The sequence below is a fragment of the Aplosporella prunicola genome, assembly GCF_010093885.1.
Source record: "Aplosporella prunicola CBS 121167 unplaced genomic scaffold K452scaffold_31, whole genome shotgun sequence".
Lineage (NCBI taxonomy): Eukaryota > Fungi > Ascomycota > Dothideomycetes > Botryosphaeriales > Aplosporellaceae > Aplosporella > Aplosporella prunicola.
The window spans coordinates 166,699-183,276 of NW_022983559.1; the positions used below are offsets into that span (position 1 = coordinate 166,699).

The 16,578-nt window shown below is 54.1% G+C and overlaps 6 protein-coding genes across 6 annotated transcripts; 3 read left to right on the plus strand and 3 right to left on the minus strand.

Moving 5' to 3' along the window:
* Positions 1-2,921: 2,921 nt before the first annotated feature.
* Positions 2,922-3,839, minus strand: K452DRAFT_341295 (uncharacterized protein; the record flags this gene model as incomplete). Its single annotated transcript, XM_033545370.1, has 1 exon — positions 2,922-3,839. The coding sequence occupies one exon, from the start codon at positions 3,837-3,839 to the stop codon at positions 3,012-3,014; it is 828 nt and encodes a 275-aa protein (XP_033393029.1). The 3' UTR covers positions 2,922-3,011.
* A 594-nt stretch (positions 3,840-4,433) lies between these two features.
* Positions 4,434-5,312, plus strand: K452DRAFT_111551 (uncharacterized protein). Its single transcript, XM_033535034.1, has 2 exons — positions 4,434-4,601; positions 4,663-5,312. Exons 1-2 carry the CDS (start codon positions 4,542-4,544, stop codon positions 5,122-5,124), a joined length of 522 nt encoding a protein of 173 aa, XP_033393030.1. The 5' UTR covers positions 4,434-4,541; the 3' UTR covers positions 5,125-5,312.
* Positions 5,313-5,673: 361 nt separating this feature from the next.
* On the minus strand, positions 5,674-9,836 carry K452DRAFT_278730 (uncharacterized protein). The gene is made up of 3 exons (XM_033539380.1): positions 9,539-9,836; positions 8,202-9,443; positions 5,674-8,140 (listed from the first exon to the last, which is right to left on the minus strand). Exons 1-3 carry the CDS (start codon positions 9,749-9,751, stop codon positions 5,831-5,833), a joined length of 3,765 nt encoding a protein of 1,254 aa, XP_033393031.1. The 5' UTR covers positions 9,752-9,836; the 3' UTR covers positions 5,674-5,830.
* A 194-nt stretch (positions 9,837-10,030) lies between these two features.
* Positions 10,031-10,704, plus strand: K452DRAFT_291710 (uncharacterized protein). The gene is made up of 2 exons (XM_033541234.1): positions 10,031-10,228; positions 10,320-10,704. The coding sequence occupies exons 1-2, from the start codon at positions 10,076-10,078 to the stop codon at positions 10,635-10,637; spliced, it is 471 nt and encodes a 156-aa protein (XP_033393032.1). The 5' UTR covers positions 10,031-10,075; the 3' UTR covers positions 10,638-10,704.
* A 341-nt stretch (positions 10,705-11,045) lies between these two features.
* Positions 11,046-11,815, minus strand: K452DRAFT_302073 (uncharacterized protein; the record flags this gene model as incomplete). Its single annotated transcript, XM_033542539.1, has 2 exons — positions 11,046-11,291; positions 11,429-11,815. 2 exons carry the CDS (start codon positions 11,813-11,815, stop codon positions 11,046-11,048), a joined length of 633 nt encoding a protein of 210 aa, XP_033393033.1.
* Positions 11,816-12,369: 554 nt separating this feature from the next.
* On the plus strand, positions 12,370-14,704 carry K452DRAFT_278739 (uncharacterized protein). Its single transcript, XM_033539381.1, has 7 exons — positions 12,370-12,733; positions 12,834-12,864; positions 13,017-13,072; positions 13,173-13,203; positions 13,270-14,041; positions 14,095-14,326; positions 14,394-14,704. The coding sequence occupies exons 1-6, from the start codon at positions 12,727-12,729 to the stop codon at positions 14,323-14,325; spliced, it is 1,128 nt and encodes a 375-aa protein (XP_033393034.1). The 5' UTR covers positions 12,370-12,726; the 3' UTR covers position 14,326; positions 14,394-14,704.
* Positions 14,705-16,578: the final 1,874 nt, after the last annotated feature.

The window sequence follows — 16,578 nt, forward strand, 5'->3', positions numbered from 1 at the left end:
CATGCAAAGAATCGAAAGATGACACTCGAGCAGCTGAGCAACATTGGTGCTGGCTTTGTAGTCGCTAAAAAAAAGACCTCCAGTATCTAATCAACTTCTCTATCGCCCAAGCTCTGAGTAGATCGAGCCTTTTCGCACTTCGCCGTTGAAAGAGAAAAAATAAAAACGCCACGAAACATCTGGCCGCCCATTTGCGGCCGCGGACCTCATGTCAGCGTCGGTCGGAACCTTTCCAATTGGTACTCGACCCTATCGCGTCTAACTTTCTCTATGGATACGTGCTATGAAGGAAACTGGTTAAAGACGAATGAGGCCAGAAATGCAGCCAAGCTTATGCACAGAGGAATCGAAGAGATGAGGGTGAAGCCGTCTGTTTGCCTTCCCGATACCAGCGCTACCAAGGTAGCAGAGAGAATCAGTATGGCCAGGATGAACCTATACATATGGCCATCATTAGCAAAGGTGCTGGCTCCAAGCAAGAGGAGGAAACTACCAATTGGCGTGCCTGGTCAGCCTGCACTGTAGCGAAATCCAGGCGAAGGTGGAGATGGTCCAGAACCCGAAGACGCTAGCAGCATACTGTCAACTAAGAGGGTTCCCTTGGCCTGCCTGTGGGAGAGGATGAGGGGTGGATGGAATTTACTAGTAAGAGATCTGTGCTTGGACGGCAGGGTCGTTGCGGACCGTGATCCATACGATGCTGGCAAGGCCCATCAACGCTCCTGTTACCTTGCTGGCGTTTCTCCCGATAGCACCGCGCGCTAGAACACCGTAGAGGCCGACGATGCTCCACGCCGCAAGTAAATGGGCTTGTATTCCTCTCGCGGCGTGGTGGAAGTCATCCATCCCAAGAGCGAGAGTAGGCTGGATCAACATTGACAAGGCCAGAACGCATGCTGAAAGGTTTCCTAAGTCACGAAGAATGTTTCCTCGCCGAGCGGATAGCAAGATGCGGTTTTGTCTTTCGTGTCCGGTAAGCTTGCACCGAGAAGCAAGGTCATGGAGTTTGAGTTGAATGACAGGCTGTCGAATTTCGTGCTGGGCTGATCGGTGCAACAGAACGCCAACCTTTCTTGAGGGTTTACGCAGCGAGGAATCGGTGTTCGAATCAAACAGAGCTTGTTCTTCGCTTTCGTCTACATTTCCGAGCTTCCGAGTCATAGGACATTCCGTCTGAAGATAGTCTCTTGTTTCGGGGAAAAATAATAAGACTCCAAGGAACATTGACGAGAGGCCAAGGAGGAACAACATGGGACATTGGAATAGCAATGAGAGCCTAAGCAGCGCCGACCTGAGCGGTTTGGTCTTGAAGAGTTCTGCTTTGCGCTGTGAAGGTATGGAGTTTGCCAACTGGTCGTGGTCCATGTTCGCAGTCGACTTCTTGTGTGTTTGCGGACAACTAGTGTAGTGTCTGGCAAACATGTTTAAATACAGCATGCCCCCTTTCCATAAAACCACTTGGCAGGAAGCGAGAGACGAATCGAATTTGGACGCATTTCCAACGATATGACATGACGTGCCGTTCGGGTGGTTTCGCGAGAGATCCTGTTAGCGTAACGGAGGGCCGGGAAGGGTGCCCCCCTGGCTAGCATCTTTCGTACCTGCAGCCCCATTGGATGAAGAAATGGCTAAAAACGAGGATTGGAGAATTGCCCCCGGCGATGCCTGCAGCACAGCCTCCCGCCACGACTGCATCCCCGTCTCAGGGTCCGCCTGTGCTCCCCCAATGACCATCAGCCGCACGGTTATAAGTTATCCCGACTTCCCCACCTCCACTTCCCCGCTCCACAAGGCTGCAACATCTTTTTAACCAAGTGTTTTCTAACCATTTGTTTTCGTTGCTTTGCTCGTGATTAATCATTAACGGTTAACGTCGTTCTCTCATAAACGAACCTCTCCGTTCAGCGAACCCCGCCAGTTAGAGCGCGGAAGGACTCACACAGCATGCTCTAATTGGTGTGGTTCCGAGGTTCATCTATAGGTGAACGAGACTTCTCTGTCCCGAGCGCTTCGTCATCATTCAAATTCCCCGTCCAGAAAAAGGAATCACCAAGCATACGGACCGTTGACTTTCGCAACGGCAGTCAAACTGCGCGACCTCCTAATATTCTCCTGGGTACGTCTAGGATACAGGCCATCACGGAGGGCGGAACTTCCGTTGCTATCAAGCGAAAGATTACCGAACTGGAAGTCACATTTTGCCACACCGAACGACAGGTGATAATTGACGCTAGCTCGACGAAAGAATCCGTTTTGAACGAGAAGTTACCTCACCAAGACAGGCGAGAATGAAGAGAGCGAAACACCCCAACGAAATTTTGTTTAGAGTACTTTAAACAGTTTTTTTTTTTTTTTTTTTTTTTTTTTTTTTTTTTTTTTTTTCATTCGCAGCATTGATCCTATACTCAGTCTTTTTGAGAAGACTCCGCCAAGTTGCTGTTATGGCAGCGAACAGCGTATGTCGCCCCGCGTTTCCTCACCAAATACAAAATCCTTCGTAAAATCTCAAACATGTTAAAGGATTCTATCAGATATCCCCTGACGGTGAGTTTACTTAACTCTAACTGACATCGTTGGACCCTCGATTACCTTCTTTTTACTTGCAACGTTAGCATAGAAATGTCTCAACAATTATCGACTAGGCTAGCTACACCATCTCGAAGTCCAGACGCCGTTGTCTGTTTCGCTCTGGGAAAAGGAACGACGCCAAGAATGCTGCAAAGCTCACGCAGGGTGGCATTGCCGTCACCGCGGCATAACCGTTCAGTGTTTGGATAAGAGAAAGTATTAAAATTGACACCGCCCCAAGAAGTAGCGACACAAGGTACATCCTTGTAGTTTTAGTGCAGTTCGGTAAACGAGCGATTGGGATTTACTTACAGCTTCGAGTAGGAGGCGCGAAAGGCATGTAATGCCAAGTACAGCGTCGTGAGAAAGGCCCATGAATAAAAGACGCTGGAGCGCAATTAGATGACGCATGAATCAACAACTTGAGCAATAGTTACTTACTACTAGCAAGCTTCTCTTTGGAAATCAGTTTCGTTGCGCAAACTGATCCAGATAACACTGCAAAGACCCATAGACGCCCCCACGACAGTACCCCCAGTCTTTTTAAAAAAGCCCATTACTATGCTGATGTAATGGAGAAGCAAGCCGGAAGCAATACGCAAGCTTCCTATGCATAAAGGCCCAATGCCTAACAGAACGAAAGCTATCTGAGCCCCAAATATATGATTGTTACTTGCGTCGTCGTTATAGTCCAAAGCGTTGACAGAAGGAAGTAGGAGAAGCAGCACCAAGACCAGGAGCTCAGTTGGCTGTGGTCCATACCACTGAAGGTACTGATGGGCTGCTGGCTTGAGACTGCTTTTTGTCAGGACCTCCGAGTTTCCCTGATCTTGATCCGTGCCAGTGGGCTTGTCGCCTCCAGGAAGCTTTCCAGTCTTTGGCTGAGTGCTCTTTTCTGCAAGCATAATTGTTGGCTTTGTCTTCGATAGATGCTCATACCGCTTCAAAGCTTCGGGGTATATGTTCCAAAATCCGAACAGATGAACAGGGTAAACCGTAAATCGATAGTGTAAGAAGACTTTCGAAAACATGCAGAAGTCCTGGAAGTAAGAGATATAGTTACTCCCGGACATAGGCTGATTCACTGGTACCGCGATGGCATCGACATCTGGAGCAGTATCCACATGATTCCCCGGTTGACGTAGAGAATCGATATCGCGATGTAAGTTTTTAGTGAGATTGCAATTCTCTTCTTCTTTGGGACACTCCATGACCACCAAGGCCCTACAATATCCGTAAGTCCTGAACAAATCAAACAGGCAAATCGGCATACCTGTGTTAATGATTTAGACCGGGCGGAAAACACTTTAACGAGACCAAGAATGGGGGATATGCTTTTATTAATCGCTTAATACAGGAAGACACGGTGCTAGGTTAACAGCAAGGCTCAAACAAGGTTACACGCGACGAGGCGAAGATCATGTCATAAGGTAGCCAAAGCATAGCTAAGCCCCCATCCGAGTTCCTTTGCTTCTGAGCTGAACCAGGACACAGCCCCAATATTTCCAAGGCCGATGCAAGGCGTATTCGGAGAAGGTTGACCGGTCAGGAAGCTGTGGAGCCTATGTTGTGTGACCTTTGCCAGAAACCAATCACTCCCATTTTAGAAGCGCACAATTCTTCATGATCCTTAGGTCTTGGCTACAGCCAATCATTCGCTATCATTGAGATTTTGAAAGGGCCCAACATCAACCTACTCGACTATGCAGACACAGCCTTGCATGCCATCTATGTCAGCTGCGCCTATTTTTGGAAACCCTTTGATTGAGGGCTATGCCTCGTCCCATAAGCCTCATGCTATGAGTAAATATAAACCTGGCATCGCGCAGTATTGCCTCCTGACCCATATGCCATCTTGTTCTGAACTGAACATGAGCTCGCTCTGAACACCTTTGGTAGCGATATCCAGCGACTTATCACGTTGGGACAGACCTTTGACAATCTATCCAAGTATTTCAGGAAGGACAATTCTCATGCCTTCAACATTATACCGTAGAATCAATAGGAGGAAGTCGCTGAGAGTATTTGAACAAGTATGATTTGTTGTTCTGTCCGTTTACCTTATCCAAATATCATATCCTGACGTCGCAACAGATGTTCTACTGTTTATCACGAATAACAGCCATTGTGACACTGCTCATCACTTCGGCCCTCATCAACAACCGTGGGAGCTTTGAATGGTCATCACAATCCAGCCGGTTGCCTGAGAATTTCCCCACATCAAACACTTCTCGGTACATATTTTACGCATCTTGCATTATTTACACAATGGTTGCCACCACCTGGTATCACATACATCAATGGGATGCGCTTCAAGACCGTTTTCTTCTTGGATCAATGCTTTCTGGTCTTGCATTTGGAATCTACCTAAAGCAGGACCTCGAAGCTATACTATTCGGCATCCTTCCTTTCGCAATATCAACAGGCCTTCTGCTGAATAGAGCTTGTGCAATTCTCAGTCAAATACGAATCGAAAACACAACAAACCTGCACAATGTTATTGACGACAACACGACTTCGAGTGAGAAACAACGTCAGATCATGGAAGCCGTTTGATTTAGTCATACGGGCGTATGTGCATGGAATTTTCTTGGAACACTACAATGTCACTGGCAATTTCCGGTCTATCAACCTTCACAGGAATCCACCCACTTTTGAATAAGGGATTAGTTAGATTATACAATATCCTTGCTGTTTCCTGTAACTAAGAAGCTGTCACAGAGAATGATACTAGACACTTCTGACTTTGTCTTTTCCACCTTGAACTGAGCGAGGCTTCCACTTTGAGTCAACTCTTCGCATGAACAGGATGTCAACAACGTCATTTTTCTTACTATCATCCGGTACTTCTATTTTTAGTTAAATCATTTGCTAGTGGCTATTGATTCTGTACCTTGTGATGAGGACGAGGCTGAACCACAAAGAATGCCTGTTTGGTAAGGCAGGCAACAGCACATCATGCAAGGCTGACCGTGCAATAGACAAGTCACAGAGCAGACCACAGAATATTCTCGCGCAAGGCTTAACACAGACAAGGCCGACTGCACAAAGAACAAGGCTGACCATAGAATACGCAAAGCAGATCGTAGGCAGCACAAGGCAGACCACAGAACATACAATCTACACGGACGAGGCTGAGCACAAAGTGAACAAGGCTGACAGCAAATCAACAACGTAGACAGCGGAACAGACAAGGCTGACCACAAACCCATAACTCTAACCAACCACCCCAACAGATATGCACAAAGCCACCACCATCCAATCACAACACATCCCTTACAACCCAGCCCTTCGGATCCCGTCTCTGCAAGACCCTCTTCGCCGGCAACGGCCAGCCCAACCCGCCCTTCTCCCCCACCAAACTCGGCACAAGATAGCACTCCCTGAGCTCTCTTCCCGCCTCATCCCTCCCCTTCTCGACCACCTTCCCCAACGGCTTCCCCCAGCCCAACAACGGCGTGCCCTGCGCCAGGGCCGCCAGCTGCGCCCCCGTCACCGCACACAGCGGCAGCATGCGGACTTTCGGCAGCGCGGTCGCGAGCGCCGTAGAAGCGGCCCCCCGCTGCAGCCGCGCGTACACGACGTACTGGGGCAGGGCTTGCGGGCTGGAGTGCGCGAGCACGGAGCCGGGGTGCAGGTAGACGAAGGGCTCGGCCTCGTCCGCGGCGCCAGAGTGCCGCTCGTGCGACGGGAACAGCGTCACGTACGGGACGTCGGAGGCGCGCTTGGGCTTGCGCGCCGGCAGGCTCGTCACGTTGGGCGCCAGGTCCGCGCGCTGCGCCACTTGGTCGATGAAGCCCGCGGCGACGAGATAGTTTAGCTTGGCGAGGTCCGCTTTGCTCGGTGGTGCGAGCGGCTTGTCGTTGGCTGGGAGCAGGGCCCCGGCGCGTGGGTTCTCTTTGCGCACGATGTTTGTGAGCTGCGAGCGCAGCTGTGACGCTTCTTGTAGGGCCTTCAGGCGCAGGAACCACGCCTCTGCGAACTGCTCGGGCGTCTTCTTACGCTCGGCACCGAATGCGCAAAGTGCGGCTAGCAGCTTGGCGGCGTCGGACTGCCGGTCCAGCTGTGAGAGCGTCGCGTGCGCCTTGTTGTAGGCTTTGCGGCGCGTCTCGCGCGCTTCGTCTTCGAGGTTGTCCTGGTGCGTGCGGATGCGGCCTTCGTCCTCGGCGTCGGGGGCTGCGGTGAGCTTGAGCTGGTTCTCAGGGATGAATACTTCAGGGACAGCCAGCGCGGAGACCAAGGCAATGACATAGGCCGTGAGGTTGTGGTTCTGGCCAATGACAAGCATACGCGAGAACCTCGGACTGAGGGGGTAGACGGACAATTGACGGCCCTGAGGCGTAATCTTGCCGTCGTCGTCGATAGCCCCAAGATATTGCAGCAGCTTCTCCGCCTTGGCAAGGTTTTGCCTGTTTGGCGGCGTCGGGAAAGGATAGTTCACAACCTTGTGGATGCCCATTCCCTTCAACTGCAACACCAGACCTTCGATTGGCGTGCGCAGAATCTCAGGCTCGGCGTATTGCAGGAAGTCACGCTCATAGACAGCCGAGGAATACAACCTGTAACAGTGACCAGGCCCGGTACGACCGGCACGACCAGCGCGCTGTTCGGCAGAAGCCTTACTAATCCAGCCGACCTCGAAGCTCTGGACACCGGTAGTCTGGTCGTACTTGCGCTCCTTGGAACGGCCGCAGTCGAAAACATAGCGAATGCCGGGAATGGTCAAACTGGTTTCGGCGACGTTGGTTGCCAGAACTATGAGGCGCGACCCCTCTGGGGGCGATTCGAAAATCCTCATCTGTTGCTTGGTCGGGAGTTGCGAATACAGTGGAAGAACGTGCACCTTGAGCATCTTCTCTGCATCTGCATCGTCTTCTCCGATATCGAACTCCTTGTCCTCTTCATCATCGTCGAGACCTTGAATTGTGGACTCGTCGTCTGACGAGCCATCATCGAAGTCATCAGCGTTTACGGTATCATCACCAATTTCCAGGTCTTCTGCTTCCAAAGGTGCATCCGCAGCTGAAATGCGCACCGGTGGTTGCTTGACATCGGCACCTTGGGTGTTGGGGAATGCTTGCTTTAGCCTTTTCGCCAGCGTCGTGATTTCGTTTTGGCCAGTCAAGAAAACCAGCATTCCACCAGCCGGTAGCTTTCTGTGACCCCTCTTGATCTTCTTGAACATTTCCTCCAGATAATCCATCTGGGTGCGCCTGGAGAAATGCACAGTGACCGGGTACTGTCTGCCCTCCGCCTGCAATAGAGGTGGCGGGCCGTTTCTGAACAAACGCTCGTTCTGAGTAAAGTCGGAAATACGAAGGGTAGCAGACATGATTATGAGCTTCAAAGGCTTGACCTTGGGGTCGTCCTTCATAAGAGTGCGTCGTAGGTCAACGATACGGCTCATCATGCCGATCAAGATGTCAGTGTTTACGCTGCGCTCATGCGCTTCATCAATGAGGATAGCGGAGTACTGCGGCAGTGAAATGTCTTGTGCGATCTCTCGGAGAAGAATACCATCCGTCATGAACTTGACAGCTGTGTTGTCGCCAGCGGTGGTGTCAAAACGGATCTGTACCAGCGTCAGTCACGGCTCCAAAATGCTGTCAACGGTGATTGCAAGGCAAACTTACCTGGTATCCAACCCTTTTGCTCGCACTCCCCAATTCGTCGCCAACCCTGTTCGCCATACTAACCGCTGCGACACGCCTGGGCTGCGTCACACCAATCATACCCGGCGTCGGGCCATTGGGGTCACCGTAACCGCTCTCGAATAAGAACTGCGGCACCTGTGTCGTTTTACCACTACCCGTCGCACCCCATACAACCACAACATCATTGTTATGCACAGCTTCCATGATCTTCTGCTCCTCCGCCACGACCGGCAGCTTCAGACGCGCATCCTGGACTTCGGGCGAGCGGTCGACGGTCACACTGTGGGCTTTCCGCCAAGCGTCGCTGGCGGTCTTGGTCGCGAGCTCAGGAGGCAGAGGGTCTTCTTCGACTGGGCGAGGCTGGAAGTTTGCGGGGTTGTGGGGATGGACGATGTCGCCAGTGTCTTGGATGGCAAGGGTTGGAGTAAATCCTACAGCCTTGTTCCGCTCTTGTGTTGCCCATTCTTTGAATGCTGATGAGCGCGCTTTCCGAGCTTCTTTTGTGGCGCTGTCCGACGCCTCTGACATTTCTTCGTCCTCATCAGAGTCTTCCTCTTCTGAGCTCTCATCTTCCTCGTCTTCAGATGATCCCTCTTCATCTTCCTCTGAGTCCTCGGATTCCACATCTGATATCTCGTCCCATCCGTCCGCCTTCTCATCAGCCTCCGAGTCTGATCCTTCCGAACTGAAGCCTTCCCAATCCGGCTCTTCCTTCGGAGCCATGAATTTCAGAGCTGGCTTAGACGCCCTCTTCCTCTTTTTAATAATTGGCCTTCCGCTCTCATCCAGCTCAAGCGGCCTCTTTAGACCACTTCCAAATGCCGATGCTGGCTGATCAGCCTTTGCAGAGTCGGCAGCGGCGGGCGCTTCAGGTTGTGCTTCCGGCTCCGGCTCCGGCTCCGGTTCCGGCTCTGCCTTCCGCTTCAAAGACTGCGCCTTGGGCTGCGCTTTGCGACCCTCTTGTTCCACCTCTTCCTCTGAATCCGTATGGTATCCATCTCCCTTCTGCTTGGCCGGCCTGGAAACATCCTGCAAGATGCGCTCGTTCTTTTCCACATCTATTCCGGCCTGCTTCTCCTGGAGAGCTTTGGCGAAGACGTCGCGTCTGGACTCTGTCACACGGCCGAGGCTCTTAGACGACTGGAAGAGCGAAGTATCGACTTTATGCGCGGCGAGCTTCTTGATGAGCTCAAGGTTCTCTTCACGCTTGAGCTTCGTATCCTATGAACCGCATTGCCGTCAGCCACACCATCCACAGCACAAAGCTCCACACACTCTAGCGCTCAGACTGCGCGCCCGCCCACAAGCGCACATACAATGTATTTATCCAGCCTCTTCTGCTTCTTGCTGCTCATCTTGGGCTGCTGCGCCTTAAGCTCATCCTTCATCTTCCTCTTGCGCTCCTCGCGCTCCGCCTTGCCAGCCGGCAGCAACTCCGCCGCATTCGGGTCCGGGGCGCCATTCTGCTGCTGCTCGGCCTCGCGCTGGCGCGCCTTGTGCTTGCGCTGCCGCGGCACGAACTTGGGCATCTTGCGTCGTTGTCGTCGGCTGGTCCCGGGGCGCGCCGTGTGAATGCTCGTTCGCCGTCTCGGTGCGGTGCGACTTGTTTGCTCTGCGCCGGCGATGATGCTCGCTGCGATAATTTCGAGACGATGTCCGTGCGCGGTAAAGTTCTGCCGTTGCTCGCCCTCACCGCCTCTCTCGCCGCTTGTCGATCGGGTTGTGGCCTGCCGCCGATGATGCTTTGCGCTGCTCGAGCGCTGCGCGTCGTGATTGCTTGCTTCAACGCAGTCTTGTGACGGAAAGACGGACGGACAACGGAACCAGCATCGGCTTGCTCTTCGGTCTTGATAATGGCAGACTTCCCGATCACGCCCGAGGCCTTCCCCGCAAAGACGCGCACCGCAGCCGGCGAGGTGGGCGGCGTGCGGACGGAGGTCATGGTTGTGAGCTTTGCGGAGAAGGTCATGGTGACAGTTTCACAAGGCGGCCGGCTTGGGCATTGGGTGCGTCTGCTTCTCATATTCTCACACTCATATGCACTCCCCGCTTTCCGTCGCCCCCGCCAGGCACACCAGCTTACGTCCCCGCGCCCAGGTCCATGTCCCCCTCATGACGCCCTCTGGCGATCCTACTCTTCAGCCTCCCCAAGCTTTCTACGACGACGAGGACCCTAGCGCCCATGATCTCGACCTCCTCCCAATGCCGCATCTTACTGCGACGACGATCCTCGGCGGTACGGTCCCGGAACGCGATACGGTGGCACAGCTGGTGGCGACGCAGATTGCGAGCGCGCTCGCGACTAAGAACCCTGGTGAAGAACGATTGCTGGTGGTGGGTTTGGGACTGGAGGGAAAGGAGCTGGGTAGAGAGGCTTTTATGGATCTGGTGGAACTGGTGACAACCAGTTTATAGGGATGAGTGTCAGGATGTGCTTGGTGCCTGCATACAATATGCCGATGGACTATGTGGAAATCTGGGGTTGCGGGGATCTCGAGGTGAGGCTCTCAGTGAAGGTTTGATGAAATGGGCTGATTTCCCATAAAACTCAGGGATTCGCGTGGATTCAAAAAGAAACAACTGGATCGCCAAATGGACCATATGGAAGTAGAACGACATGATTCGATATCTCGTAAAGCATGATACCCATAAATATAGGCCTGTGGCCTTCCCAACCGAGTGCCCTTAGCCTCCTCTTCAAACGCCGTCTATCCATGTCATACCCAGGGTGTATCCATCCACAGGTAGCAAAACCTCATCCCAACTCCAGCGAATGCATAATGGTGTATGTTTTGAGGGTGTGTGCAGCATTCAGCACCTCTTCTAAGCCTTGTTCGCGGACTCGTCGCGCAGGCGCTGGATGACGACGTCGACGTCGTCCATGTTGCCAGCATCGAGCTTCCGGTCGACCTTGAACTGTTCGGGCAAGCTCTCGACGGCGGCGTCGAGGCCCGGCTGGAAGTTTCTCGTGACAGAGGACAGGGCGTTGATGGCCTTCTTGCGGACGGTCTTGTCGGGGTCTTCGATGGCCAAACGCATCAGGGTGGGGACGGCTTTGTTGTCGAGGAGCTGTCAAAAAGGAGAGGCACGTCAGCTTGCGTTCGTTTTTGGACAACGCACCCACCAGCGCCCGTGCCGGTAAACCGTCACGCTGCTGAAGTGAGGCGTTGACTCGGGGCGGGAGCTAGCGGAATCTTCGCACATACCTTCTCTTGGGCCTTGACGTTGTTCTGGACGGCAGTGCTGACACACCACGCGGCCATGCTGCGCAACTCAGCCTCCTCGCTATCCAGTTGCTTCAGCAGCGGCTCCCACAGGCCCAGGGCGACCATGTTGTTCGCGTTGTCGATCTGCTCGACCAGCTGCTCGAAGTTGTCAAATGCCACCAACTTGTTCTCGAGGCTGATCTCGTCGGAGGTGATGGAGCGCATCGACTCGCGCATCAGATCCGCGTCTGAGGGGCCACCCAGCAGCGCGGCCAGGACGTCGGGGGTGAGGTTTGAGGGGGCGGCTGGGGCATTGGGGTCGTTGCGCGAGGATTCGGAGTTCTGGACGCCCCATTTGAGGAGCTCGTTGAGGCGGGGGTCGTTCATGGTGTGTGTCGGTGGTCAATGTTGGTAGTGTGCGGGTGAGAAGCGATGGGGGTCAGTCAGAGGTATATCAGTCGCGAATATTTTGCTATGACGAAGGCGCGCGAACAAGCGACGAGGTTCCGCGGCCTTCGACAGGCACGCACCCGCGTCGGCCGGTCGGCCAGCAATGAACCGGCCTTACTGTACGGCTCGGAGACACAGGCAGGCGTTAATAAGCGGGCGTTCACAGAGGGCAGTGTTCCAGAAGGCGTGCGATGTCTCACGCGGCCCCTTGCGGGCACATCCCGCCTCGCGCCGGCTCGGTGCCCCTCATTGCACGTGACCGGTGGGAATTATTGCGATGGACCGGCGCCGGGGGCAGATCTGGACAATAGGGGGCGGGAACGGGATGCTATTTGTGTCGCCTCGAGGGTAGATTGCGTAGGCGGTATGAGGGAAAGGGCATCGGTGTGCTGAGCCCGCCAAGAGCTCAGCGGCAGTGGCGGGAGGCCGAGGACGCGTGGACGGGCAGGTCGACGGCCAAAAAGAAACATTGAACAGGCAGCAGTACAGCATATAAAGACGCAGCAGCAGTTCTACTTGCAGGTCCAAGACATACCCAAGTGGACATCGCCCCCTGCGTGTTGTGCTCAAGCCCCCGACCAACCTCCCCTAAAGTGGAATGCACGTTGGGTATCCGCTTATTTAGCACGGCCTCGCCTCCCGCACAGAACCTCGCCCAGTCAGTCCTTGGCCGAGAGACCGCTCCTCCTCTCCCCCAACTCCACGTCAACTACAACATCCCTCCCCTCATAGCCTCGCAGCTCCGCCATCTTGCTGCACCGCTCTCATCTCTCTGCGACTCTTCGCATCTAATTCTACCAACTCTTTAATTCACCCACCTAACTTTTCGCCCTTCGATCTCAGTCGCAATGGAGGGTAAGCTCACCACCGCCTCCTGACCCCAACACGCATCCCTTCGTCGAACCCCCGCCCGCCAAGCTCTGCATCCAATGCTAACCACCGTATCCATCTACAGAGGAAGTCGCAGCCCTCGTTATCGACAATGGGTAAGCCGTCCTGAGCTGCCGCCGCCGAGCGTGTGGGGTCGTTGAGGGAGCTGGTCGCCGCTGTCATCGGGGCGGCCACGCCGCCATCGCCATCGATCCAGCGACACAAGAGCGAGCATGGACGAATCGAGCTGAGCTGACTGTCTCTCCAGTTCGGGTATGTGCAAGGCCGGTTTCGCCGGTGATGATGCGCCCCGCGCCGTCTTCCGTAAGTCACCCCTCTCCTCAGGACACAGCGGCTTTTCGCCCCAATGGCGCCTGCTGCGGCCGCATCGGCACCCGAAACGCGTTTTCTGACAGCCTCGCAGCATCCATTGTCGGTCGGCCCCGTCACCATGGGTATGTTTACCTTGCCCCCAAAGCGGCCCTACCCCGCCTCCGCCGCTGCCGCTAACGCACCCGCAGTATCATGATTGGTATGGGTCAGAAGGACAGCTACGTCGGTGATGAGGCACAGTCGAAGCGTGGTATCCTCACGCTGAGATACCCCATTGAGCACGGTGTTGTCACCAACTGGGACGACATGGAGAAGATTTGGCACCACACCTTCTACAACGAGCTGCGTGTGGCTCCTGAGGAGCACCCCGTCCTCCTGACTGAGGCTCCCATCAACCCCAAGTCCAACCGTGAGAAGATGACCCAAATCGTCTTCGAGACCTTCAACGCGCCTGCCTTCTACGTCTCCATCCAGGCCGTCCTGTCCCTGTACGCCTCCGGTCGTACCACCGGTATCGTCCTCGACTCCGGTGACGGTGTTACCCACGTCGTCCCCATCTACGAGGGTTTCGCCCTTCCCCAGGCCATTTCCCGTGTCGACATGGCTGGTCGTGACCTTACCGACTACCTCATGAAGATCCTGGCTGAGCGCGGCTACAGCTTCTCCACCACCGCCGAGCGTGAAATCGTTCGTGACATCAAGGAGAAGCTCTGCTACGTCGCCCTCGACTTCGAGCAGGAGATCCAGACCGCCAGCCAGAGCTCTTCCCTCGAGAAGTCCTACGAGCTTCCCGACGGTCAGGTCATCACCATCGGCAACGAGCGTTTCCGTGCTCCCGAGGCCCTCTTCCAGCCCTCTGTCCTGGGTCTTGAATCCGGCGGTATCCACGTCACCACCTTCAACTCCATCATGAAGTGCGATGTCGATGTCCGTAAGGATCTGTACGGCAACATCGTCATGGTACGTTTTCCAGCATCCCCTTATGTTTGACGCGCTGCTAACGCCTTAACTAGTCTGGTGGTACCACCATGTACCCCGGTATCTCCGACCGTATGCAGAAGGAAATCACCGCCCTTGCTCCCTCCTCGATGAAGGTCAAGATCATTGCTCCTCCCGAGCGCAAGTACTCCGTCTGGATCGGTGGTTCCATTCTTGCTTCCCTCTCCACCTTCCAGCAGATGTGGATCTCCAAGCAGGAGTACGACGAGAGCGGTCCTTCCATCGTCCACCGCAAGTGCTTCTAAGGTATGTTTGTTGATCCGTCGCCCCACGCTCCTCCACTTTCTCCACAGGTTACTGACGTGGTCGACAGCGCACACTTGCATGCGACGATAGGTACGACAACGGCACGCCTCGGCGCGACCATGGCATGCCTCGCCCGGGGCTGCGCCTGCTTCCTTCACTCCTGCCTGCTCTTTTTTCATCGATAAAATGGCGAACAAAGAGGCTTTTTGGGTTGCGTCTTGCTACCAAGCACGAGCCGAGAAAGAGGCATGGAGGCGACAAGAGCGTTTTTTCTCTTTTTTCCCTTTTCCCCAGTCTTTTTCCCCCTTTAGCTCCTCAAATCTGAGAAAAACGCGCGTGCGGTAGGGCTTGGCGTGCCGGGGCGATGACGATGTGTGTGTGGCGGGAGCTAAGAGTCAAGTAGCGGTTATTGGCCTTTGAACGTGTAGCCTAGAAACAGTTTCTGCGGTTTTAAACGCTTTCTCGCGCGTCTTTGTGTGTGTGTCTGCCGGTGCACCCTCTTCTCGTCCTTTGGTCCTTCTTGTCAAGAGATGTATGTCTTGATGGAGCGAGGGAGAGGGGAGGGGTTGTGTTGTGTTGTGTTGTGCTGTGATGTTAGTTAGGGTGGGTAGGTATGGTGGGTGTTGACGAGTCCTCCCACCCCCGCCCGACCTCCGCGGCCGCGGTTGGCGGCGGGCGTGAGTGATGCTGTCATCGATTCGTTACGTGTGGTGCGTGCGTGCTTGCGTACTGCGTGCTTGCGTGTGGGCGGCGTGGGCGGCCGGCTTGGCGGCCTGCCGGGCGGTGCGCGTTTCGTGTGCTTAGGTACTGCTGGGCTGGGCTGAGCTGGCTTACCGCCTTCTGTTTGGGGCGAATGGTGAGTGGGTTTGTGGGTGGAGGGGGAAGGGGAGGGGAGTGTGGATGTGGGTGTGGGTGTTTTGCTTGCTTGCTTGATTGGTTGTTTGGGGTTTGGGGTTGATTGGTTGTAGGTTTGGGTTTGTTTGGTTGTGGGTTTCTAGATGCTGGCTTGCGTTTAGGTGGGTGGGTGGTGGGTGGTGCGAAGGGGAGAGGGAGGGGAAGGGGGAATGGGTGTAAGAGTTTGATGGGGGAGGTAAGTTGGTGATCTAGATGGTGATCCTGGTGGTGGTAAATGGGATGGGTTAAGTATTGTCTTTGTATGCACGCGCGCGCAAGGGCATGCAGGCAGCAGGCTTGTATGTAGGTAGGTGGGTGGGTGGGTTTGCTCGTCTGTTTCTTTTGTCTGTCTCCTTTCACTGTCGTGTTGCTCGATGTTTGGGTTATGTTCTCTTCGCTCTTGGCTGCGTCTTTGTGCGCTTCTTCTCGTCCTTTCTACCACTCTTGTTTTCTCTTCTTGTCCTGGTCTATCCTGTCATGTCCTGTCATGTCCGCGCTCTTATACTCACAGCCTGTCCCTTCCCTCCAGTGGTTCGGTATCTCTTGCCTTTCTTTGCCGTGGTAGCGAGGTTTGTGTAGGGGATATGAGGAATTAGTTAGTTCTTGTCTTTTTTTGTTGGGGTTGCGATGGGATGGTGTGGGTAGTATATTGTACGGATACATAATGGTGTGCGGATACGGGTACGGATACGAGTGCGTGAGGGGCGGAAGAGGGCGGTGGTGGTGGTAGTGGCGGGGGCTGTGTATGTGCGGCGACGTTTTGGAATGGGAGGGTGCAGAAGGAGGAGGTGAAAGTGTGGTGAAACGGAAGTGTGTGTGAGCTGCATGCAAGCAGGACTGTGTAGGCATCAGCCACCCACATATTGGCGCCAACATACCAAAGAATGCACGTACGCTGCTTCCCCAGCATCCTGCATGAGCATCTGCGTAATTCTGTATACGGTCTTGTCACGCAGTCAAGAATCAGCTAAAGCGATGACAATGAGACGGGTATGCGCATCCCCACGAAGCACTCTTGGGGGTTTTGTAGCATGTAACGTGCAAGATAGTAGACGTGCTCCAATAGTAATGCTGGGACGGACCTGCGTGACCAGGTCGTCATTCTTTGTCCCCATGTACATGAACTTTATTTGGCGCTGCGCCTACTCTGCTGAAGTCCGTAGGTCTTCTTCGACAGAATTACTGCGGCTACTCTGGTAGTTACACAGCTGTCGCCATGCGGCATAGACTTTTAGGGGAATGTGTAGTTTGGTGCAATTTGATGTTTTGACGGGGAAATAGGAAACTTTTTGGGAGTGTGAAAAGGGAAAAGATCGCCTTGGATAGAAAAAGAAAATCAGTGTATTTTGGGGATTGAG